This window comes from Stegodyphus dumicola, chromosome 1 (assembly GCF_044657685.1).
Source record: "Stegodyphus dumicola isolate Sdum_Otavi_A_Nest chromosome 1, ASM4465768v1".
NCBI classification, from domain to species: Eukaryota; Metazoa; Arthropoda; class Arachnida; order Araneae; family Eresidae; genus Stegodyphus; species Stegodyphus dumicola.
The window spans coordinates 88681211-88708141 of record NC_140768.1 but is presented as its reverse complement, the minus strand read 5'-3'; the positions used below and the strand labels follow the sequence as shown (position 1 = coordinate 88708141).

The following is a 26931-nucleotide window of genomic DNA, read 5'->3' as shown; positions in this document are numbered from 1 at the left end:
GGCAATCCACCTTTGCAATTTTCTGAACTTCCTAATGTAAACAAACATCGCGCACAGCCGTTGGCGTTCCTCAAAAAAACCATTCTAACTTAGGTACTCCCTGATGAAAATAATAGAATCGCCTCTCTCATAGGCTGCCGTTTTGGGATGTAGACGCTAGTGCTCCTTGGAGTAAACACGCTGCGCGTGAATCTGCGCAAATGATCAGGGAGGAATCGGGAGGAAACTAGTATCTGAGGGGCTAGACGCTTGTAACAATAGTGAAGCAAACAGCTCCTAACTGTCAACAACTGATTTCGATGAAGTAATTGAACCGATTGAACTTACATTGTAGGCTCCGTATTTTCTTGCTTTGCTATTGAACTTGAACTTATATTAGGAAAACATTTTTCCTTTCCATCGAGAGATACTTATGGATATGTTGAAATACAAAAGCATAATTGAAGAAGGAGATCTAGTAATAGTATATTTAGATGTTCGGCATATGTACCCAGTTACTATGAAAGCTGATAGTGTTTTTCAGAGTAAATATGGAGCATTAAAACATAATGATGTAATTGGTCAGAAGTTTGGAAGCTGTGTAAATTGCACAAGAGGTTGGGTTTATGTGCTTTTTCCAACTCCTGAACTGTGGACGATAACGCTTCCCCATCGAACGCAAATATTGTATGCTGCTGATATCAGCTTAATAATTGTGCAATTAGATTTGAAACCTGGTTCGATTGTTTGCGAAGCTGGTAAGAAAGAATATCGTTTTATTCCATAGGTAATTTAATCTTGTCTTATGTTATATTAATTTTTCATTTACAGTAGCTATGAATATTTACAAAAAATACTTGTTGTGTAAATTACATTAAAGTTATGGATAAAATTTATTGAATTTGTGTATTAGGTACTTTTATAAAATAAAGATCTTACAGGTGAAGTGCAGAATTGCCCACTTATTTGGCACATTTTAGTTTGGTTCTTTTTACAAGAGTAAGGAGAATTGAATTTTTGTCAATTTACTTTGACTTTTGAAGTGAAAATAGATCGATGGCAGAATCAAGGGAGTGCACAATGCCGAGTTGGTGCAATTCTGTGATGTTTTTTTAAGTGAAAATAGGTCCTCGATGTGTACGTGGATACCGAGTTAGTGCAAATCTTAAAAACGTGCCAAGCAGGGGGTGATTCTGCACTTTCCTTGATCTTACACTGACTGCATCAGCTTCTAGAACTGAATTAAGAAGGAGGTATAAATAACTCTGGGTAAAATTTTTTGCAGTTTGGTGCCTGTTGTTATTTTGGCGATTCTTTTTTGATGCCAAGATTGGTGCAAGAAAGGCATAGTTTGAAAAGGGCCACTAGATAAAATCAAAGTAAGAAATCATACGCAGACTTGGTATCCATGTACACATCGATCTATTTTCACTTGAAAAAAATCAGAATTGCACAAACTAGGCATTGTTCACTGCCTTAACTTTTTCCGTGTACACATCGATCTATTTTCACTTGAAAAAAAATCAGAATTGCACAAACTAGGCATTGTTCACTGCCTTAACTTTTTCCGTGTACACATCGATCTATTTTCACTTGAAAAATCAGGAAGCTAAAACTATCATGGTAACCAGAAATGGTGTTTCATCGCTAAAACTGAACAAAATTTTTCGCTAATCGAAGGGGCACCAATTCTAGAGCCGTGACTCATGCTTTGATACAACATGTTATGAAAGATGTAAAGCTATTTCTAACATTAAAAAAAAAAAAAAAAAAAAAAAAAGACTTTTAAAGAAAATATTTGGTAAAATTCTAGTATACGGTGCAGCCTTGGCGCTATTTTGAAAATTGTCGCCAACACCAAACGAAATGACCCAAAGAACGTCTATGTATACACTATATACTATCACTATACATATAGTATATACATGTATGTTGTATGCTATGTATAATTATATATATTCTTTGAATCACCCGTTTACTACTCATCGTGTATGTCCCGTTTTTACTGCTCATCAAAGTCGCCAGAAGTAGCCAAATCCTGTGTGTACCGGATACTAGGATTAAACCAAATATTTTTTACATCCTTTTTTATGGCTTTGGTTTTTTAAATGCTGCCAAGAATTACGACAAATCACCAGTGACAGTACTGATGGTAACTGCTAAAATAAATCACATTTGCTGTTTATTTAGCCACTGATAATAAACTTTTGACTGTATACAAAAATATTGGTTTTTGAATTAATTTTAAGATATGTATTACAATTCTGTGAGATGATTACTGCTCTGTGAGATGATTACTGCTCTGTGTGATGTCATTTATTCTATGATGCGATTTAAATAAATCTTGTTGCATTCAGCATTATTTATAATTCTTACATTTTGAAAGTTGGACTGATAGTTACATAACAATGATCATTTAAATAGTTTATTTGTTATCAGGAAAGCTGTGAGCAGGATGCTTGTTAATATTTTTTTTTTTTCAAACATATTTTGGCAGTTTCTGATTAACTGATGACTGAGGAAGATAACAGCTGTGATAGGTTGCATTTTCAAATTGTTAAGAATTGAACGAGATCTTTCCTCTAATAAAAGGACCTTTTACCATGCATTCAAATGCACAGAAATGGCTACAACATCAAACTATATATAAATGAAAGGATTTGGAGGCGCAGTGTAAAGCACTGCAAGCAAAAGAAAAGCATACATTCTGACAACTTGTTTATTCAGGGCCATCAGGGAAAGATGGCACCACAAAAAGTCTTTAGGTATTCAGGAAAAGGGGCTCAAGTGTTTTTTTTTTTTTTGAGAAATGCAAAATTCAGATTATCCGCATATAAGAAAACTTGTTGATTATGATCCAGCCTTAGAAGATGCTTAAAAAGAACCCAAATCAATTCATCATGACCCAAAATGGTAAATATGCAAAATTAAGAATGACAATTTGTCTACTTTATAAGTGTTATTCTATATGAGTTACTCGTTTACATAATTTTATTAGTCTTTTCCTCACTTGGTAAAGCAGATATGGCATTTACTTATTACTGGCAAAGCAGAATAGGGACTTTGACTGTGTATACAGTGAAACTATATTTTTTTGTGTTTAACATGCCTGGCAAAGCAAGTTATAAACTGCTGTACAATGCTTGACAAAGCAGGCCTTATAAACGTTGTCGTCTTTTACTATAAATAATTTATCATTGTCTTATATCTTCAGTCTTGTATTGTATCTTCAGTTACCTTCATAATTTACACATGCATTCCACTTGGGTTAATAACTAATCCTCAATTACTTCATGAAAACTGAATCTCAGTTTTCATGAAGTTCTGTATCATTCTTCACACTTGAACAGCTTATTAACTGATGAATTTGAAGAAAAGTTCTGTTTTGTGTCACCAGAAGAAGGCGCAAGCACAGTATACCTTGCCTTGTCAGCAGAGCACATAGTGCTTGTTATTTAATATGTTACCATCACCTCAGGGTAAAAACTCCATGATTAATGATGAAAGCTCTAGCTGTATACCAATTGAACCATCCAAGATACAAAGGAGAAGAACTGGGGAAAGTGGGATATATTTACTCCCCTGTGAATGATAAATTTCATTTGATGGATCTGGAAATTGCTGCCCATACACAAAATGTTGAAAGACTGTGGGGCTTCACTAAGTGGCAAATTAAAAAGGAACAATTTTCAGCTTGTCATCATATCTTATCTGTAGGCCAAGAAAATGCTTTTAATGCCATATTAAAAGCAATCAAAAATATGGCAGCCAGGGACTACATATGAAAAGTAGACAAACATGACAATAATCTTGACACCATGCGAAAATGGGAAAGTACCAATATTTTTTTAAAGGCAGAATTTCAAATTTTAGATATTGGAGCATCTAGAGTTTGATATTCTGCCTTTTTGCAAAAAATATACATACGGGGATTGGACACAAATGTGGAACAGGTTTCAAAATTCATGTTTGATAAACATGAAATGTTTATTCTTGCAAAAACCTGTTGATGGCATTGATGTGTTTGCTAAATAACACCACCTGTACAACATCCTCAAAATATTGCAAGTATCATTCATTATTGAGACAATGTTCTGTGCATTTGTGAGTGCATCATTTCAGAACTAAATGAATTCAAACATGGACAAATTGTTGGTGTTCATGTGGTGGGTGCATCCATCATCAAGGTAGCATTAAAGTGTTTGGTGTTTCGAGATAAGATTTTTAACTTGCGCAGGAAAACTGGGAAAAACGCATCTAAATCACCGTAAGGACAAAAATATGCGTTGAGTGAGCATGACAGGCGATCACTGAACAAGAATGGGATAAAAAATAAGAGTACAGCCACAAAAGTGACTGCTGAACTGAATGTCACACTCGCAAACTGTATCAGCACCAAAACAATATGAAGGGAGTTCTACTAGTAGTGGACTTTTAGGCGAGCTGCGATTCAAAAGCCAGTCATCAGAATGCCTGTAAGAGGAGAAAGTTGTGCCAAAATCATAAAAGCTGGACTTTAGAACAACGGAAGACTGTCATTTTGTCAGATAAGTCTTGCTGCTTCACATTGTTTCTGACTTTGCCATTCCAAGTGTATGATAGAGACTGTTTGCTGCCAAGAATGGAACATGGCGAGGGCTCAATCATAGTTTGAGCACAGCCATATCATGGCATTTCATGGGTCTTATCATTACTATGCAAGGTCACATTACTGCCTCATATCCATCCTATGGTAAAAATTTCATTCCCCAATGGTGGTTCAATATTCCAAGATGACAGAACTTGTGTTCATTAGGTTCACATAGTCTAGGACTTGTTTTCTGAGCATAATGGTAAACTTTCACATCTACATGTCTACACAGTCATCAGATATCAATATTATTGAACCTTTGTGGGCTATGTTTGAGAGAAATCGGCGTGAGCACTACACAACATCATCATTGTTAACTGAATTTGCCAGTGTTTTACAGGAAGAATGGTACAAGATTCTCTTGTAAAGCATACAAGGCCTCTTATTTATCCATTCTGAGTAGACTGCAAGCTGTTTTGAATGCCAGTGATTTTCTTACACAGTGTTAGTCACAACAATATGTTTTTATTTTGGCATTTCCAAATTTGGTCAAACCCTGTATAATGCATAGCTTATCTGCCAGAATTTTTATTTTTCTAATCATTGTTATGCATGATTCATATGCTTCATTTAAATTTAAACCAAGTTTTTCATAATGTATATTTATTCCTACTTTAAGGCAGTTTAAAGTTTTTGTTCTTTTTTTTTTTTTTAGTAAAATAGATAATAAGATAGTCATTGCATTTCTTAAATGTATATAAATAATATACATATGTATATCTATTTATAATATACACACACAAGGGATGTTTTTAAAATAAGTACCGTTTCAAAATTCCGGCAGTGTTGCAGTCAACATTCCACGCTTGTGCACTGTGTACCTGCATCTGTTGCCAAGGCACAGACACCATTTTAGAAACTTTCAACCTTATTAACGTTTGTTTTTGAGTATTATAGCTTCGCCAACTGAGAATCGTGTTTAATGTGAAATAGGGTCCGTGATCCGTTTCAGTGCTAAAGATGTGAAAACGGCTGAAAATCATTGTTAGATTAGTGAAGTGTATGCCAAAAGCATTATTAGCAATGGAATAGGGTTGGAGCATGAATTTTCATGATGATGAACGAAGTGGGCGACCTTCTGTCATTACTGAAGATTTGTTACAGAAAATATGATGAACTAGTGAAACAGAGCAGATGCTTTACGATTTTGTCATTATCTGATAACTTTCCTTGGGTTTCATGCAGTGTTTTATATGCAATTGTGAGTGGACACTTACATTTTTGAAAATTATGCATATGTTAGGTATTGAAAATGTTGACAGAGGTGTACAAAAGTAAAAGTATAGATAGAGCTTTCCTTCAGCAGTACAGTGAGGAAAGTGATGATTTTTTAAGCCAAATTGTCACAGACGATGAAACCTGGGTGACTTACCTACACCAGAATAGAAGCAGCAATCCATGGAATGGCAGCAGAGAGTATAGTTCAGGCAAACAGTTTCAGTCTAGAAAATCATGTATGCTGTGTTTGGGGACAGGAATTGGGTGTTGCTTCTGGATGTTTTGCCCAAACAGTTTACTGTGATTGATTTTCAAAGATTGTTTTAAGTATTAAACTGTAATTTATGTCTGTTCAGAAACCAGGCTGATGTATTTACTTCTTTTCTTGCACCAATTCCCTGATGATGATGCAGCAAGAAATGTACATTTCTTTTTTCGTTTTGGCATTTTTTGTACCTGTCATGCAGCATGCCACTTTGTTCTCTTTTTTTTTCCCCCTTATGTATGATTTTTTACAAATTGGGATGGAATTTAAACACATTTTAAATTTATTTTGTGTTATTACTATCATTTGTTGCTGCTTTTGGTATACAATTAGATTACATTTTGAATTGCTTTTTACTTAGTATTATTCATTTTTATAGTTATATATATGTCTGTTTCCTAAATCAAACTGAAATATTAGCTAATAATCTGTTATGACTTGCAGTAGTTTTAAGATTTGTGTATGTAACTCCTTAATTTCTTTGTTTCTTTAGGAACTGGCAGTGGATCTTTATCACATGCTTTAATAAGAGCCATTGCACCAAATGGTTTTCTGTATACTTTTGATTTTCATCAGCAAAGGACAGAAGTTGCAGAAAAAGAATTTTTAGCACATGGTCTCAGTTCCCATGTCAAAGTTGAGCATCGAGACATATGTTCCTCAGGATTTGGCATTGAACATCTGGCCGATGCGGTCATTTTGGATCTTCCAAACCCTTGGGATGCTGTGCCATTTGTTTCCAAAGCTTTTAAGTTAACAGGTAACTATGTAACATATTGTGAGGTAATAATTAATCACCATAACTATTCATTACTAATAAGTAGCAACAGATATCAAATCAAATGATACTGAATTGTCATTAATTGAAACTTGTAAGGAAACTTGTGGATTTTCTTTAATGCTTAGTCATAAGGACAGTTGATTCTCATTAATTAAAACATGTAATACATTAAAACATGTATAATTAACTCAAAACTGTGAGGAGAATGGATTCTTATTAATACAAACTCGTAAGAACAATAGAGTCTTGTTAATTTAAGCTTGTAGGGACTAACAAAATTGCTCAAATTATCAAAAGTGTTTCATAAAATCAATTTACAGGAAATCTGCAGAAAAAAAGCTTTACAAACTAAGAAAGTTCACTTGCTTTAGCTGCTAATGTAGATCAGCTTACTGGTAAATTTCTTGCTAATGCATCTTTCACTCACAACAGTAAAATTTGCTATAAATTCTCCAGCATTGATATTCTTATAAGATTTAGCATATTTTCCTTTAACCTATGATTTCAGTATAGTCTTGTTTTCTCAGATAGGCATTGTTATCGTTCTTGTATTTAGCTTGCTATTTTTAGTAGAACTGTAATTAAATTGTTTCATTTCCCCATGCAATGCAGCACGAGACTTATTTGAAGAGAAATCTATGCCAGAAAAGTTAAAATACAGGAGCACGCACATTTAATAAATAGATATCTCGTAATTGCTTTTGCTTTCCAGAAAACCCGAGAAATAAAAATTACCAGAATTCTCAAGCATGATTAAAAAGCTTCTAAAAGCCGAATTAAAACATCTCAGTTCAGTTGTTTATTAGTTGTTTACTTAGTTAAGACGGCTGATAGCAGCCTTTGCTGCATATAAAGAAGAAATGAATGCGGGCCAAGAATTGTCAAAGCTGCTCAAGAATCTGTTAAAGTGGAGATGAAAGTGCGTCAAGTATCTGTTAAAGAAGAAATCAAGGCTGTTAAGAAAAGATTAAGGCAGGTCAAGAGGAAATGAAAAGAAAAATTACCTGCATAATAGAAGACAGATTCGAGGCTTTGGAAGGCAGAATTGATGCAGTTGAAAATAAAGTTGAACACATTGAAGAAAGAATTTCTTTGGTAAAAGAAGAAATATAAGAAAGGGTTTCATCTATAAAAGAAAAAATAGTGGAGAGAGTTTCTGCCGTGGAACAACGATTTGAAGGCATGGTTTCTGTTGATATCGCCAAAGAAGTGACAATTTAAAGAAATGCATAGCGACAACAGGAAGCAATTCGTTATGGATTTAAATTTTTATCTGTGCCTCCTCCTTCTTCTTTGAAGCTATCTGCTTATGATGGTAAAACCTCCTGAGAGGGCTTAATTTCTAATATTAGAAGTGCCGGAGCGCTATGAGAGACCGTCAGGAAAAAGGAGAAAGAATAAATAAATAAAGTGAAATATAAAATCATTAATAATTAAAAAAGTAAATAATTAATTATTAAAACAATAAAATAATAAATGATTAAAGTAATTAAATAATTTAAATTGAAAAAATATAAAATTTTATAATTGATTTTTTATACAATAAGGCCAAATGGTCTTTAGCCCAGAAGGGCTATTAGTCTCAAAATGGCATTTTGCGTTGAATCACTTTTCAAATTGTTGCCAACAAATGTTATATTTAAAGAAACTAAATTATGAAGAATCTACATTAATGTATGTAGGTTTCTCGCATTGTGAATAAACAACGGTAACTAAAGTCATCCAATTTTGAATAGTCCTACACTCGAATGTGGGCACTTGGAAGCCCGAATTTGGAATTTGTTTTACTGTCTATTTCATATTTTATAAAACCGTAATGAATTTTTAAAAATTCATTACAGTTGCAAAGCTAACAGGGGCAACACTATAGGGAATAAAACATTTTTATCTCCACATGAGAATGTCTATCTGAAAATTTAAAGATATGCTGTTTTTAAATATTTTAGCACAATTTGACGTTAGCCCAAATACTCTCAAAACATGTATGTAAATTAATAAAAAGCCCGGTACAACTCTAATATACGCCCTAATTTCACCAAATCTGGCGATATGTGTTCTGCGCTGGTTTTTGGCAAGATTGCATGTTCTATGGTAACCCTATTGACGTTGAGAAATCTTTCGCTGGAGCTCGTTGGTTCGCCTCTGTGTCTGAGAAGATGGGAGGGAAAGATAAAATGGTAGTTGTTGAATTGAAGTTCGGCAAAAGGAAATATGATTGTGGCTATCCTGTTGAGGGGTAGTGGGTATTTGGAACTGTGGAAAGAGGGTCTGGGAGATTATTTTTAATGGCAGTGCATGATAGAAGTAGGGATTTGTGATTTTATTTATTTGTGAACCATAGTATAAATTTTCTGGATAATGTGTCTGGCTGTCATGTAAATACGATAGTGATTACGTGGCGGCATGTTAAAGGCGGTATGAAATTTATATTTCTGCTATTCGAAAACGCATTAATTCATGGTAAGTGCATTTTATTTTATCCTTGTTCTTATTTTGTAGAATGTTATGTTCATTGGTTCTTTAGTATGAATTTCTGTCGTTATTGATGTTTTTTTAAATTGTTTGAAATTTATTTTAGTTTATTTTGTTGTTTAGTGTCTAGACTGTACAATTCGTAAATGTTTTTTAAAGTTGAAACAAAACGCTGTGTACATGGTATTATTTGAAATTTATTGTTGTTATGTTATTTTATTAAAGTGAGGAGTGCGTAGATCGTAGATTCCTTCTTTGCCTAAATTGTGCAATTCGTAGAATTTTTTTTAAGTTTAAACAGGAGGCTGTGTACATGGTATTCTTTGAAATTTATTGTTGTTATGTTAATTTATTAAAGCGAGGTCTGCGTAGTTTGTAGATTCGTTCGTTGCCTACATTGTGCAATTCGTAGATGTTTTTTTTAAGTTAAAACATGTCGCTGTGTACATGGATTCTTGTCAAATATTTTTGGTTAGAAACTTTACGTTTTTGCTATCTAAATTTTTTGTTTTTGTTTCGGATTTTTAGCTAAATTGTGTGTTCAAAATGTAGTATTTGCATGTGCGAAAACCGCGTTTTTGGAGACATTTTAGGCTAAAAGTTGTAATGTAGACAAAAAATTTAGATAGTAATATGGCAGTGTGAAGTTTCTCGCCAAAAATATTTAGTGACTTGAGGGCGCATATCAGAGTAGTTCCAAAAGCCCATTTGGGAGTATTATGAAATCTGAAAGCTTTCAGATTTTTTTTATTACTAAAAATAAAAAATTTCGAAGTCATTTCTACTGAAATTTATGTTCATATACATATAAAAAGTGCTGCAGCCTACTTATTTAGGGCTTTGGTGCGCTCCAGCTGAAATTATTATTTATATCCAAAACTAAGAAGTACCGGAGCTGGGCTCCGTTGCAAATTATGCTCTGTCTCCTGGCAAGTATATAAGACACAATTTTCTATAGTGGCAGAAGTGAATAGATGGGATCCCCAAGCTAAGGCCTGTCATCTCGCTACTTCTCTGAGAGCAGACACAGTGGATATCCTTCAGACTCTTCCCGAAAACAAAAGACTTAACTTTGAAACTCTGTCCGGCGCGTTGTAGCTTTGCTTTGGGGAGAATTGTTTAAAAGACTACAGCAGGCTTTAATTAAAATCCCGCCAACAGAAACACTTCAGGAGCTCACTATTTCGGAATGCCCGACAGAAAAAAATTCCTGTTCCTGCAATATTCATCGACGGCATCCGGGATCCTAAAATAGAGAAGCCTCTGTGAATGGCAGATGTTAAGGATGTAAAATGCACTCTAGTATACGCCATGAAATTCAAGGCAGCCCAGCAAGCAACTTGTAGAGATTGCTACCCAGTCAGAGCCAGTGGATCAGTTGATGGTTTGTTTAGATGTGTTATCCAGACAATTCAGTGCTTTGATACGGAGTAGAAGTGAGAACAAACTGGCTCAAAAGTGTTGGAAATGTGGCTCTAAAAGCCACATATGAGAGAATTGCAGAACACCCCTGGAGACGGAAAATAAAACAGATTTCTTTATCAGACAAGCGAGTGCCTTGAGGCAGAACATGAGTGAAAAGAAACCAGTCCTCAAGTGCTGGAACTGCGGTGCTGAAGGCCGCATATGAAGGAACTGCAGAACACTCCTGAGCACAGAAAATAAGACAGATGATTTAAACAGGCAATTAAATTCCATGAGACGGAAAAGGAGTGTCAAGAAACCAAAGTGCTGCGACTACAGAGCTGAAGGCCACATACGAAGGAACTACAAAATACCCCAGAGCACGAAAAATAGGATCATTTCCCAGCAACGACACAGAAAACAAATTAATGACCATATCACGGAGCCGAGTTTGAACAGTAGTGAAAAACCCTGTTTTAAAGTGCTCAAGATTTCTGCAGTGAGTGGTTATACTAATGGACTATCCATCAATAAGCATATCATTAGAGTTCCATGCCATATGATCATTGACACAGGAGCTAATGTTACCATCAATCGGAAAGATTAAGCTCAACAGTTTAAGGATAAGCTCATTTGGATGCCATCCTATGTTACCCTCCAGACTGCGTCTGGGGATAAAATCGACATAGATGGGAAGTTAAATGTGAACATCATATGACTGAACACACGCATACGTGGCAGATATTATAGATCCTTTCTTACTAAGATTGGACTTCCTAAGGAAATACTTTTTTTTCTTGGACTTACAAGACAACAAACTGCTTTCAGCATGAGGACACAACTGTCCATCTGAAAAACAACAAACTGCTTTTCAGCATCAGAGGACACAACTATCCATCTAAAAAAACAACAAACTGCTTTCATCATCAGAGGACACAACTATCCATCATCAGAACGGATCCTCACCTGGAAATGCAGATGCCTTGTTTGAAAGACCCTGCTCAGAAAGCTGCCAAAATAAGGCATATGAAATAGGGAATACTAGGGTCGAAGAGAAATGCGAGACTACCAGCTATTCTCTATCCTAGATGCTCATCGATCGTGACCATCGTCTGCCTTGTGATCTCTTATTTGGTAGCCTTCCAATGCACCTTCATCGTGTGAAGAATACATTCAAGATCTCCAGGACTGGTTTGAAGTGATGCACAGTTTTGCACGAGAGTGAGTCAACTTGCCCACGAAGAAAATGAAGACCCGATACGCAACACCAGAGCTGCTGGGCATCGATTCAACGAAGGAGACAAGGAGTGGTTGTGGAATCCGACTCGACAAAAAGTTCTCTGTCTGAAACTACAGTCCCCTTGGGGTGGTCCGTACACAGTCCTAAACAGGCTGAATGGCGTTGTGGTTCGGATCGATAAGTCATCGATCTCTAAACCTAAAGCTGTTTATTATGACAGGTAAGCTCCTTGCTATGGCCATAGTATGTAGTGTATGTAATTGTAAATAGTATAAGACCATTGTACTTTTTGTTTCTAAATTTAGTATTTGATTTGACTTGTATTTAGTATTTAATTTGTATTTGGTATTTGATTTGATTTAAGTTACTTACTGGAGTTATTGTTTATGTTGTTTGTTATTGTAATGTAATGTTTATTGTTGCATTGATGCCTTAGTTGTAAGTTTGGCTTCCTGTCCAGAGATTATACTGCCCGGGATGTGCAGTTTTTGGTAAGAGAACAGTGTTACAGTTTTTGTATTTAGTTTGCTATTTTTACTAAAATTGTAATTAAATTGTTTTGTTTCCCCGTGCAATGCAGCATGAGACTTATTTGAAGATAAAGCTATGCCGGAAAACTTAAAATACAGGAGCATGCACATTTAGTAAATAGATATCTCATAATTGCTTTTGCTTTCCAGAAATCTTGAGAAATAAAAATTACCAGAATGTTCTCATGCATTATTAAAAAGCTTATAAAAGCCAGTTTAAAACATCCCAGTTCAGTTGTGTATTAGTTGTTTACTTAGTGCTGTTATTGATTGTAGTGAATTCGCGGTGAGATAGGACTAGCTTTCTCTGTGTTTTGAATTGAGTTGTATTTAATGTTTTAGTAGTTTAAAATATAACTACTGTGAGATATTGCGATATTGTACGAATATCTCTTAGGAAATTTTAGCATTTTGTTTTATTTCTTGGGATATAGAATAAGATTTATTAATTTTTTATCGACTTGCGCATTCAATCCATTATGAACCCGTACGCACACAACACCTTTTGTGGTCAGAAGTGAGATTTGAATGCCAATCACAAGAGCGATGGAAGAGCAGTTAAAACAGCTGATAGCAGCCTTTGCTGCATATGAAGAAGAAATAATGCGGGCCAAGAAGAGTGAAAGCTGGTCAAGAATCCATTAAAGAGGAGATGAATGTGGGTCAAGTATCTGTTAAAGAAGAAATCAAGGCTGTTAAGAAAAGATTAAGGCAGGTCAAGAGGAAATGAAAAGAGTAATTACTTGCATAATAGAAGACAAATTCGAGGCTTTGGAAGGTAGAATTTTGTTTTATTTCTTTGGATAAGAATAAATCTTATTAACTTTTTATCGTCTTGTGCATTCAATCCATTATAAACCCATACATACGCACAGTATTATTTTTTATTCCGTATTTATTTGCTAATTTTGATTTAGATTGATCATGCAGATTCCTCCCCCCCCCCATTTTTGACAGTTTCTGCTACATGAAAGTTAAGTCTAGAAGTGTTAATAGAAGGTTTAAGGGCATTTTGTCTATGATAGATGATAGAATAACATGGTCAAACAGTTTAAGCGATCACATTGCCACTATTATTAAGCAAAATATTTTGTTCTCATCTGTAGCAGTGTTCAGCTGCCCAGCCAGTATAATAGTAACACTGGCTGCTGTACTTGTGTACCTGGGTTTGAATCTTTTGGGCATGGTTGTTTCTAAGCGTATGGTGTCTATGGCAAGGTCAAAATACACGAGTAATACAAAATCCTCTCGAGAGGTTGGAAATGAAGGAAGACAGGTAGGAGATCCTCAGACCATTCCCAGTATGTTTTCCCTCAAAAACAAGGTGGAAGCTTAACAGATAGCTAAATTCAGCAATACCTCAATCGACTGTGCTGGACTAGATTTTACCTATTTCATTCCTTGTTTATTGAACTAAGATATATATTTATTATGTTTAGAAAATTTTATGGGACTTTACTGAGTCCAATTTCTTGTTAGAAGCATCGAGTTAGTGCATATATTCTTCTGGAGGAAGCTGTTTCATGTCTGTTCATTTGAGTCATATTTTGTAGCATATAAATTTCATAATTAAAAAATGCAAATTTTCTTCAAGGAAAGATTAGCCATTCAAAAAATATTTAAGTTCATAGCATGTGCACAGAAGGGTTATAAAAACAAACATAATAGAAAAATACACAGAGTAAACTAAGCTAGACTGGACAGCATCTCTTTAAAATTACATGATTGCCCAGATGGTTGGTTCACGAGGAAAATAATTAAATATACCTGCTTGTCTATGTTTACCTATTTTCACCGTTAATTTTTTTTTTTTCCTCTGAACTAAATGATCTGAAATCGAAAAGCAAATAGTTTGATGAATTAGTGAAATTGATTAACCTTACATTATGTGTGGCTGGGTATCATCATCTCAACACAGCTATTTGTAATTATATTCACTTGATGAGAATATAATAGTTTAAAAAATTTCAATCTGAATTCATTGTTTAATCCTCTTACTTCTAAATTTGTGGACTAAATTCGCTTCAAAAAAAATTTTTTTTTTTTTTTTCGTATTTTAAATCTATATATATTGGAGAATTGAAATGTGCATTTTTCTTTCTAGAAAAGATTTTTATATAAATTTTTATCATGAAAACTAAACTGTCAGGAAAACCAATTTCAAATGTTATGACAAAAACAATTTTTTTAAATAAATTTCAATTGAATTACAGTTAATTTCTATTTATTACATTATATAAAAGTTAAGAAAATATAATGCACTGAGGAAAAAATAGCTTAGAAATGCAGTTTAGTATGATAAAGTTCGAAACAGGGTTCAAGGCAAAGTCCAACTTCACAGTCTCTGCACCAGATTCGTGTTTCTTTGCGATTTTTTTTTTCCCCATTTACATCTTTCTTTTTTTCCATTTGCATCTTTCTTTCATCAGTTTACTTTTTACATCGGTTTATTTAAACAGCACAGCACAATTTACCTCTTTTGGGATACAGGAATTTTCTAGGAATTGTTCTCTTAAACTCAGATAAAGATATTTTGTTCAACATTAGAACAGGAATCAGAAAACTTGTATTTGGCATAGTATTGTTTAAACTTTTTGCACTGAACATTTTCTAGCAGCCATTTCTGATTAGAAAAAGGTGGCAGACATAGTGAAGTTAGAGCAGTAACTGCCAAGTACTTTCAAATGCCACAATATAGTGGACAACTAACATCTGTTGGTCAAACCTAAGTTAAACATCTAATACTGTATATAATTTATTTCACTGGTTAAATGGTGAAAAGGCAGAATGCACTCCTCAATAAAGAAGAAAAAAAAAAAAAATGCCTGCGAAAATCGTGGGATGAGCAAATTTTCCTACATTTGAGTTGCCCATGGAAATCGCGGGATGAACAGCTAGAGGTTTAAGTGATTTCGTATAATGTAAGTGTGATTTTTATAATTTTGGGGTGCTGTATAACCCAGTTGTACTAACTGAGAAAGTAAATTTAAAATCGATGTAGATAATTTTACTAGAAGCTTTGGATATTTGAGCTGTTTACTGAGGCAAAACTGTCATAGTGTTTAGCACCGTGCATCTCGATATGGAATTTTAGAATGATTTTCCAACACAAAAGCAAGAAATTATAAATTTTTAAAACAGTAGAAAGAAAAGTGTTGATACAGTTGTGTAATAACTTACTTAATCTTCTATTATCAGTGGTTCATGTGTTCTATTGACCAAACAAAGACACTTTCCTTTAACTAAATCTATTTAATGAAGAGAAGACTATGTACAAGTATAATATAGTACAGATTACAGAGTATCTAGTTTATGCCACTCTCATCAAACTCTCAACTCTCTCTGCTGAAAACTCTTAATTAGCTAAACATACGTGCGGCGCAGTGCCCTCTATCTCTTTTTTCTACATCACTCCCCACCTGTACTCTTTAATAAGAGTACACAAACTTACTTACATAACAATATCAACATTAATTAATAATGGATTACAGTCAAAAGTCGTTAATTCGGACACCCATAATCCGGAATGATCTATAATCCGGACCTCAAAGCTACAAACTTTCTGCGCATGCGACGCATTGACACATGCACGTAAGACCTTTACGGCTGCGAATATGCGTGTGCACAAAATACGTTTACGAATGCATGTTTAATGTATAACGGACGGTATAAGCTAAGCTAAAATTATCTAATTCATTTATTGTTGCAGATTGCGTTGTTCCTTAATCTTCGAATTGGATTCGGCTTATTATTTTTTGCAGACTGTTAGAGCAATTTTATAAAAGTAAGCTTGAACTTTCGATTATGTCAAATAGAATTTCTGCTATATATTTACTAATATGTAAAGGATCTACAAAGCAAAAGTATGTTTCGAAGTCTATTAAACAAAAAGTGGAATTGCTGCAAAAAATGGATAAAGGCATATCCTTTGTTTATCTGTAACGCCGCAGCACGCAATGAATTGGAAGTTGATTTGTCAGCACTATCCTTATCTTCAGGGCAAATGTTTTTATTTCATTTGGCTTATTCCTTACTAAATGTAGTATTTCATCTCGATGTACTCCGTCTTTGATATGATTGAAATCAAATTCCTCGTCATTATAATTCGCTTCCGAGAGCGAAGAAAGTGACAGAGGTTATTGAAAACAAAAAAATTTCGATTGACAAATTACTTGGTGTTCTCGACACAGGAATTATAGGACTTGAACAGCAGAACTTTGTAATTGAAGAAGAAATTATGTTTGTTTATAGAATTAAAGAGAATGTATTATCACATAAAAAACGAAGCAACTTAAACAACTTACATTGAAAGAAATGTTTAATAAAGTAAACAAATAAATATTAACCTTTTTTTTTTTTTTTTGGTTAATTTTGATACCCTTTAGATCATAATTGTTCTTTATTTCATAAATTACGGTTTCATATTTTTAATTTTATAATTTCTACATGCCACCTTACCAGCATCTTACCAGATTTAAACTGATGATCTATAATCTGGAATCGCCAAAGTCCCGACGAGTCCGGATTAACGACTTTTCACTGTAATACTAAATAGTATGACATATATAAATAAATAATATAAAAGAATAATCTATACTAGTATATATCAAAGCCACAAATGAACATAATAATTAATAATATAATAAAGACTCAATAATATGAAAAGTTCTAAATTAAATCTCGAAAGGATATAACATCTGGATCGATCTTCTGAATTGTCCTTTGGGCGTGTAAATGAGGCATGCTCGAACATGTCCATCTCTTCCTATAATCATGTTTTCAATTACACCCATGTCCCAAAGTAGTTTGGTTTGTTTTGGTCCTTCTACCAACACAACCTCTCCCATCTTAAGGTTCCGCTCAGTTTTAGGATTAGCAAAGTTATGCGCATTTCTAAGATGGAGTTGGAATAATTGACATGGAATGCGTGTATAAAAAATGATTATTTACTACTGCATATTTATTTGGTAGTTCAATTTTTTAAGTAAGTAATGAATTTAGATTTCAGTTTTCTATAATTACATAGAGATACAATTATTAGATGAATTGAATCATGTGTTATGGACATTATCATATTATGTTAAATGATGACCTTATGTGTGTGTATGTATGTATGTATGTTTATTCCACAATAATATATTGCTTTTTCCACTTGATCCATGTTAATTTTAAGAGCTCAGATTGGTAAAGCTTCCTCCTAGTTAAAGTCTCTTTGTCGGACACTTGTTAAAAATTTCCAAGAAATGCTTGGGAAAGTTAAATGTACCACGTCCTGGCAATAAAAACTGTGAAGGTGTGAGCGGGCGAGGTTCACCCATCTCGTTGCTCTCGTATGTTAAATGTCTATTATTTAGTACACTCTCGAGTTCAGTTAATATTGTAGAGAGCTCTTCGAAAGTCAGTAACACTCTCCCTAAGATTTTTTTCAGAGTTTCCTTGATGCTTCTCATCAAATACTCCCAGAACCCTCCCCACCATGGGGAACGCTCAGGTATGAATTTCCATGTTACCTCTTTGGATGTCAAGAAATCTCTCACACTTGGCTCTGCTTTGATTCTTTTAAATCCTTTAATTATTTCACATGTGCTGCGGAAATTCTTGGCATTATCTGAATAAATCACTTTGCAGCTCCCTCTTCTTGCTAAAATCCGTTGTAATGAAAAAATGAAACTTTTTGCTGACATATCTTAAACCACTTCAGTGTGTAAGCACGAGTGACGGCGCATGTAAATAAGGCTATGTACACCTTTTTGTGGTTATCCGCTTTTTCTCTAATAGTAACTGCTCCTGTTAAGTCGATGCCTACAACTGTGAAAGGATTACCTTGGACTACACGATCTCTGGGTAACTGACCCATTAACTGTTTGGCAGGCTTCACTGCGAACGTTTTACACACCAGGCAAGTGTTATTAACTTTCTTTACTACTTTTCTTCCTTTAGATATCCAAAATTTATTCCTGACTTTGGACAATGTTGCCATGACTCCTGAATGGAATACTTTTATGTGTTCACTAAATATCAGTAGTTCAGTGAACTTCATTTTCGGCAGGGATGTTTTTCGTCATCTATTAATTCTGCTTGTTCTAGACAACCTCTAACACGCAAAATACCTCTACTGTCCAGATATAGTGCTAAACTGTAAAGCTTAGAATCTGGTGTTATTAGATTATTCCTCTCTAGTTGTTGAATATCTGAAAAGTAATTTGCTCTCTGTACTTGTTTTATCCAGTACTTCTCAGCTTCTTGGATCTCCAATACAGTAATAAGACATTCTTCACAGGCATGTTTTCTTAACTTGGTGACAAACCGCTTTACCCCAGCTGTAATTATCAACAATTTTTTGAGATTGCTGAATTTGGTAATGTTTAACGCATTTTCTTCTTCTGGAATAGTCACCTGAACATAAGTGTTTAAACGTTCCAAATTTTGAGTATCAATTTCTACTTTAAACTTCTGCTCAGGCCATTGATCTTTAGAATCTTTCAACCATGATGGACCATGCCACCAGTTATTATCTTTCACCAATGCATTTGCTGTTTCACCATGAGTTAATTTATCTGCTGGGTTTTCCGACCCTGGCCAATATTTCCACTTATCAGGCGAGGTACAGTCTTGTATTTCTGCAACTCACGAACTGCTTCCACTCACGCGCTGACCCCTTTATCCACCACAAGCAATTTCGGAGTCCGTCCACAGAACTAACCTACCTACCAAATCCTGAAACATTTTCAATAAATATTTCCCTAACCTAGCTGCAACTACAGCCCCCATCAATTCCAACCTAGGGAGGGACAATTTTTTTAATGGAGCTATCCTACTCTTCGACATTATAAACGACATACATACCTCTCCTCTCTCATTCTTATATCTAAAATATGCCACCGCTCCATATGCCACTACTGACGCATCACTGAAAATATGAATTTCAACCAACTGTCCTTTACTTAGAACTTCTGGAAAGTAGTACCTCTCTATTTTCCATGTGTTTTAATTCCTCAATTTCAGTGCACCACTTTGTCTATTTGCACCGTAACTCCTTTGGCAACTCTGCATCCCACTCTAAACCCCTCTCCCATATTTCCTGCATCAGTCTCTTAACTCGCACCACAAATGGAGAAATAAATCCAACTGGGTCAAACACCTTTACTGCTGTGCTTAACACCAATCTTCTGCTATTTCTCAACGATTCTAAATTACTTAACAATGATGTAACGTCTACTCTCAAATCATCCTCTTCTAAGTTCTACACCAAGCCTAACACTTTAAACTTACTATCTCTCTCAGACCTACTTTCTTCACACAACCTTTCTGAACCCACAAGTCATACAACTCTTTAGAATTAGTGTTTAGCTTTCTCAAATTAAAACTCGTGTCTCTCAAAATAGATACTGCCTCTGATGAAAGACTGAAAGCTGACTCTACACTTTCCCCTCCATAACACAAATCGTCTGCATACAGTGAGCTATTTAACATCTCGACACACTTTCTGTTTGTTTCCGTGTATTTCTTTAAATGGTATTTGATCGTTGCACTCGATAAAAACGGTGAACAATTACATCCAAATAATACTCTGTTCATTTGCATAATTTTAAAGTCCTCACTGTCATTATCAGGATACCAGGGAAATTTTAAATATTGCCTATCTTCCCTTGCTATCCCAATCATCAAAAACGCCTTTTCTATGTCACCGCAGAATCCAATTTTAAATTTTCGAAAAGCAAGAATGATATCCAAAATATTCGGATTTAGGTTTGGGCCTTTTTCTAAGCAATCATTTAACGTCAGCTTTCCTCTTTTGCGACTGCTGCAATTAAATACCATTTGAACTTGAGTGCTTTTTTTATCTTTATGGACCACTGCTCGGAATGGCATAAAGTACCACTCTCTCGTATCCTCACACTTTTGAATAGTTTTGTGTCTGAAATTTAATTATTTCCATAAATTGTTCCCTCACAAGCTGTTACCTTTTAACTCTCGCTGCACCCTTTCGAACTGCCTTTTCGCTAAACCAAAATTATTTTCCAAATGCTCTGGACTCGTTTTCCACAACAAACGAGCCTCATACCTCCCGTCTACATATTTCAATCCTCTTCAAATTGTTTAATTATTTGCTCATCGCCAGCACTCCTTTCCGGCACACACTTAGAGATTCCTAGACTTTCAATCTCCTAAAGCTGATGAATCTGTTCCGATATTTTTAAATTTCTCTTCGGAATCGATGTGTATAAACAAGCCGGTGGAGTCTGACCCCGAACTTAACTTCTTACTCTCTTCCCCCACTCTACCACTCAACATCCAACCGAATATGCTTTCATGCAATACTAAATAGTCTGTTAACCAATGTGTTTTCCCCGTTAAAATGCAGTTCAAGTAATTATTCCCAATTAAAATCTGTACCTCTGCCACTTCACTATCGCAGCTGTTAGATAAGTGTTGGCGAAGCTCGTTTATAATTTCTGCAGATGGCCTGGGTAATGCATTGGAACATATGGTTTTTACTTCAAGTGCTTCGATGATTAGAGTGAACCCGGTCTTAATTTTTAAAGAAAGTCTTTTCCTTTTAAACTCTCGTACTGGCAGGTTCGAAGATGCAAATGTATGAATTCTTAATCTTTCTTTACCTATAGTTGGTAAACTTGCTTTTCTGGAAATAGACTGACAAACCTTTCGGAAGCAGAATCACATAACAACCTAACGTTAAATGTGGAATTATTTCCTACCAGTTGACCTCTCAGTGTTTGATAATAAATCACGTTATTAGGAATTTGCTTGCTCAGTGTTTCGAGGAATAGTGAACTAACATTTGTCTTTTTTGCTGCGCTCGCAGTATTTTTAATGGATTTATTTTCTTGCCCATCTGCATCACACAGGCTCTCTAAATGCGACAAAGATTTGCAAATATTGCATTTAACCCATTTTGCCTTAAAAATGGTTTTTTGTGACCCTTTTTTAAACAGCGCTTGCACTTAAATTGATTGTATAATGCTTTGTGTTTCTCTGAAATACTTAAGTCGCAGTCTTTTGAGAGGTGAGATTTAAGACAAAAGTCGCACATATAATTTTCGACTGATCTATTAAGCGTCGCCGCTAATACCATTTTCTTTTTAATTGAAGCAACACTCTTACGATAGTTGTCGGCATTTCTTTCACTTGTTATCGAAAGTGTTTGTTGTTTAAGACCCAGAGTTAATGGCTTTTCGCGTGCTTCTACTTCTCTCTTTAGAAACAACAATAAATCTGACACTATTGACTCTGTGCCGACCTTTTGCTCCCTACTAAACTGTAACCCTAAATCTTGCCGTATACACTTATATAAAATAGGAAGTAATAGATTGCTGTAAGAATTAAAATTAATATCTAATGTCTCTAAACTTCTTGTTTTAACTGTTATTTCATCATATAGTTTTCTTAAACTGTATACATCACTTGAACGACGTACTGGCTCCAAAACTAGGAGAATGTTCATATGCACGCTAACTAATATTTCTTTTTTCCCAAAGAGTATCTAGTTTATGCCACTCTCATCAAACTCTCAACTCTCTCATCTGAAAACTCTTAATTAGCTAAACATACGGGCGGCGCAGCACCCTCTATCTCTTTTATCTACATGTTGATCAGATGTGCTCCTTGTATCCAGAAATAATTGTAGACAGCTGCTTACGATATTTTTCAGAATGCTGAATAGAGTTGGAATTAATGCTTATCCAATTTATAGATAAAATTTTACGAAAATAAAAAGCAACAGTAGTTTTTGAAAGAATTGGCACTGGTATGAGATTAATGTAAAGGAAAGGCAGTCTGAAAACAAAAAATTGAAACAGAAAGTGCAAATTCAGAAGTCAAACAACAAAAATCGGCGTTTTCAAATTCTCACAGGACTAGTTGCGATGGTTTTACCGAACCATCATCCTCGGCTGTAAAAGCAAGTCCATTTGCACTTGTACAGCTGAGGATGATGGTTCGGTAAAACCATCAAAACTAGCCCTGTGAAAATTTGAAAACGCTGATTTTTGTTGCTTGACTTCTGAATTAGTATTTGTTCGGCATGTTATTGTGTGTTAATTACAGAAAGTGCAATTTATTTTATGTCAATTTTATTATTTTTTTCCTTAACATTAAAATCTTTCCATAGCGCATATACTTTGCATTGTTATCCTACGTCATAGTATATAGTGATACTAGAATGTATTCTGAATGAAATTGCTTACAGGTGGTCGTATATGTACCTTTTCTCCATGCATCGAACAGGTGCAGAGGACATGCTTGGCACTCCAAGAATGTGGTTTCCAGGATATAGTGACAACAGAATGTTTGCAAAGGCTTTATGAAGTCAAGAAAATTACTCAGCCAGTTATTAGTTTTGAGGTAAATATTTTATTTCTTAAAATCAACATTGATTTAAAAAATAAATATCTGGTATAATTTAAAAAATTTTATGACAAAATACATGTTTTCTAAAATATCAAATTAGATTACTTGAAACCATTGGAATAGGCTGATAGTTTTTTAGCAGTTAATTAAATATTTAAAATGAAATAAATTAATTTTTTTAAATGTCACATTTGTTTGCAGGAATGCATCAATTTTTGTCTTATTTCAGTACTCTGATATACAGTATGTCTTTGCAGACCTACATTTTGAACAGGCTAGTGCCCTGTCAATAAGACAGTATCTGATATGGAAGTAGAATTAAAATTGACTGAACCCTCTAAATCACTGATGAATTATATTTTACGTAATATTTTCTAAAATCTTTAAGGGATATGTTTGCCAGTTTCATTTTATATAAAATGAAAAAGTTAGAACTGTTAAATTAAGTAATGGTTTTTCTGGAGAGTTCATTAAAAGTTTTTCTTCCAGATTGTCATTTGATTATATAACCAAACCTGACCTTAAGTAAGCACTAACTTTCTAGACTGCTGGACTAATTTCTATCTTGTCTTTTACCTTTCAGTACTGTAACACTAAGCAACTGCAACAATGAAAAACTACTAAAGAATTTAAACTTATACTAGAAGTACAGAACTAAAATAATAGGCAAAATTAACTTCCAGTTCTCGCGAAAGAAGTGCCATCCTTTTAGATTCTTCTGCTGCCTTACAGGTGATAATCAATCATGGTAAATCAATGCCTAAAAGTTGAAGAATATTGATTATTACTTAAATATTTAGTTGCTTCCAAAAAGAAACTTGAACAGTATTTGATCTCATTGGTTATGTTGTAGTGGACAGTCTGGTTTAGAAAAATACCAAAATACCTGCATATATAGTGAAAATCGTTTAAAATGAAACTGGGGGGGGGGGGCTGAAATATTTTTTCGTGTTAAAGGATATTGCAAAAATAAATATATATATTCAACAAAATTAAGTTTATTAGAGTACATTTTATTTACATAGATATGTATGTATGCATGTATTTAATAAAAATCAGTAAAACAAAAACATCCACAAGAACTTAATTTAATAAAAAAATTTCAAGTTTTTGAAAAACAAAGCACTTATTGAGTTTTTGGAAAACAATCTGATATTTTTCTTTTCATTGTCTTTTTTAGCATCAAATTGTTTGATGTCGTCCATTTTGTTATTCATTTCACTATTGGAGTGTGCATCTAAATAACTTTTCATGTTGTTCCTCATTTCGGATGACGTGGGAACAGGAGCTGCATTATTCATTTCATTTTTGTCGTCAGAATCTGCATCAATTGCATTTTTTTTAGCTTTGAACAAATTCCAAAATGTCTTTGTCTGCCATAATTGGGGCTGTATACACATTATCATCATCTACTGCAACAAATTCTTCTGATGATACAGTAGGATAGTCCAATAATACAGAAACTTTCTCTAATATTTCATTAAGTGTTGGCTCAGTTTCAGTATTGTTCTTCTCAATTTCCTTGGGCGCGAATCAAACTCTCTGATTTTTACACATATACTCATCACCGAATTCCAGAGCCAACTGAAGAGAGATGAGATGTTTTTGTGTGGCGTTTGTACGGGTGGAGGGTGAAAGTAGCTTAGATAAACAAAATTGGCTCGTATCACAGGCTATTCCGAGGAGTATATTCTGAGATAACCTCCTTCCTACGAAACTTGTGAAACTTTTCTACGTACCACCTCTCTTTCATTTCACCCCCTTCTTAAATCTCGCATGCATGGCTGGTGTTTTCCATATTTTGTTCATTCCCAGAAGGGAAATCTTTTCATGTTAAAAGAAAAAAAAAAAAATGTTTAGATTTAGATACATAAGAATTTAGATACATAAGAGTAGAGATACATAAGAATTTAGATACATAAAATAAATTTAGATACATAAGAGTTTGTCAGAACCAATGTATTATTTCGTGTTAACTGATATTTCGTCTTGAGTGTTTTCGCGATAAACATATTTCACTGTATTTCCTATTTGATACATCTTGCAAGAGCATGGTGAACAAGATCAAAAGTTCTTCTATTTTTAGTCTTTAAATCAGATTTAAAATAAAGTCTGGAGCAGGGGTCTTGAGGATTTACCAGATTACTTTTGAGATGCTGCAGTACCCAGGGTTAAACAGAAGGGTTAGCTCATTCCTTTGTGCAACTCCTCGCCGATGCGATCCTCATAGAGGGTGTTAACAGGAAGTAGTCAGGCCTCATTATGTTGCATCTGCTCTGACTTCTCCTGTTTAATATTAGTAATGTGGAAATTCAAAATTAATTTTAACCACATATATTGATTTCTACTAAAGCAGGGTCAGAGTAATTTTATTCTGCCTGTGAATGCATTTTCCATAAATTAATTTGCATTCTTATGACAAGAATTTGAAGAAAATGTCTAAGATATTAATGGTCTGGAGTTCAGTTTTACATTATTTTCATTGCCGAAAATGAACGTAACTGATCAGAAGATCTAGAAATGCAGCTAATTAATTTACACTGTAATATAAATCTCGTTAAAAGATTTTAAGACACAAATTTGATTAATTTTTATTAATACTTGTCAAAAGATAAGTATCTTAAGTTATGAATTTTTGCAATAAGAATATGCTCTTTGTTTTTGAGTACATTTACATGAGAACAGATTGGGGGGGGAGGAATTAAAATTTAATAGTCTACGAAAAGAAACAGACTGCTGATGAGTATCTACAATTTGTGATGTTACTTTTTAGTATTTGCGCCCCCCCCCCAAGATTACAAACCTCATGAAAATTGAAATGTCATGAGGTGGTGTAGTAAAAAACAAAAATGTTTACAATAATTTACAAGAAATATTATTGTTTCTGTTTTGCATCTTAGTAAATATGGTAAATAAAATAAAGAGACTAGGTTGTCATTATTTATTCTCAAGTTTTGTCCCTCTTGAGAAGCTTTAGTATATTTCTTTTAGTTTAAATTAAAAGTAAGTTACTTAGTAGTTCAATATATTAATATTAGTTGAATAAATGCCAGTCTGAAAATTTTAATATTTAGCTGTTTGTTTGAATTCCAAATTGTGATCAATAAAAATTTCTTGTAGATACCAATTTCTAGATTTAATGCAAAACATTAGTATTGTTACGAATTTGGTATTTAAAAAGCTAGTGTTAGTTCAATTATAAATTAAATGGTTTTATTTCCTGCGTAGTGCAGCGCGTGACGAGTATTAAAAGAAAGCTAAGCCGGAAAATTGACAATACAAGAGCGCGTGCATTAAACATTTAATAAATATCTCTTTTTGATTTTGAGAAAGTACTAAAAATTCTCGCATGCTATTTTAAAATCTTATAAAAGGAGGAAAACCTCTCAGTTTGTTGTTGTTTAGAAAACTGCTCTTGTTGACTGTAGCGAATTCGCGAGTTACCTTTCTCTAGCTGTTTTGAATTAAGTTCTTTTGAACGTTTGAGTAGTTAGAAGATAACTACTGTGAGATATTGTAAAACTAAAAGAATATCTGAGGGAATTTAAGCATTTTGTGATAATAATAGATTTCTTGTTCATTTTTCATCGGACTTGTGCATTCATTTCATAATGAACCCGTACGCACGCAACAATTTTTGGTGTCAGGAGTGGGGTTTGAATGCCAATAACAAGAGCGATGGAAGACCAGTTAAGACAGTTGATATCAGCTTTTGCCTCGTTTAAGGAAGAAATGAAAGAAGAGATGAAATCCAGCCAGGAAAAGATGGAAGCTGGCCAAGCATCATTTAAAGAAGACATGAAAGAAGCTGTTAAAGCATAAATGTAATTGGGCTAAGAATCCGTTAAAAACGAGATGAAAGCTGTTAAGGAAGAGATTACGTGCATAATAGGAAACAAATTTGATTTTATGGAAGGCAGAATAGACGCCCTTGAAAATAAAGTTGGAAAAATTCAAGAGAGTGTTTCGGCTGTGGAGCAACAAATCGAAGGAAGAGTTTCAGAAGTCCAACATCGAATCGAACAACAAATTGAAGAAAAA

General features: G+C 34.2%; 1 protein-coding gene across 1 annotated transcript in view; it reads left to right on the top strand.

Annotated features, from left to right (window-relative positions):
* The first annotated feature begins 213 nt into the window (after positions 1–213).
* Positions 214–26931, top strand: part of Trmt61 (tRNA methyltransferase 61) — a 39450-nt gene continuing 12732 nt past the window's right edge. Inside the window, exons 1-3 of the mRNA XM_035353649.2 lie at positions 214–737; positions 6586–6852; positions 22730–22884. Coding sequence (XP_035209540.1) covers positions 413–737; positions 6586–6852; positions 22730–22884 — 747 coding nt within the window. The 5' untranslated portion in view covers positions 214–412. The remainder of the gene's footprint in view (positions 738–6585; positions 6853–22729; positions 22885–26931) is intronic.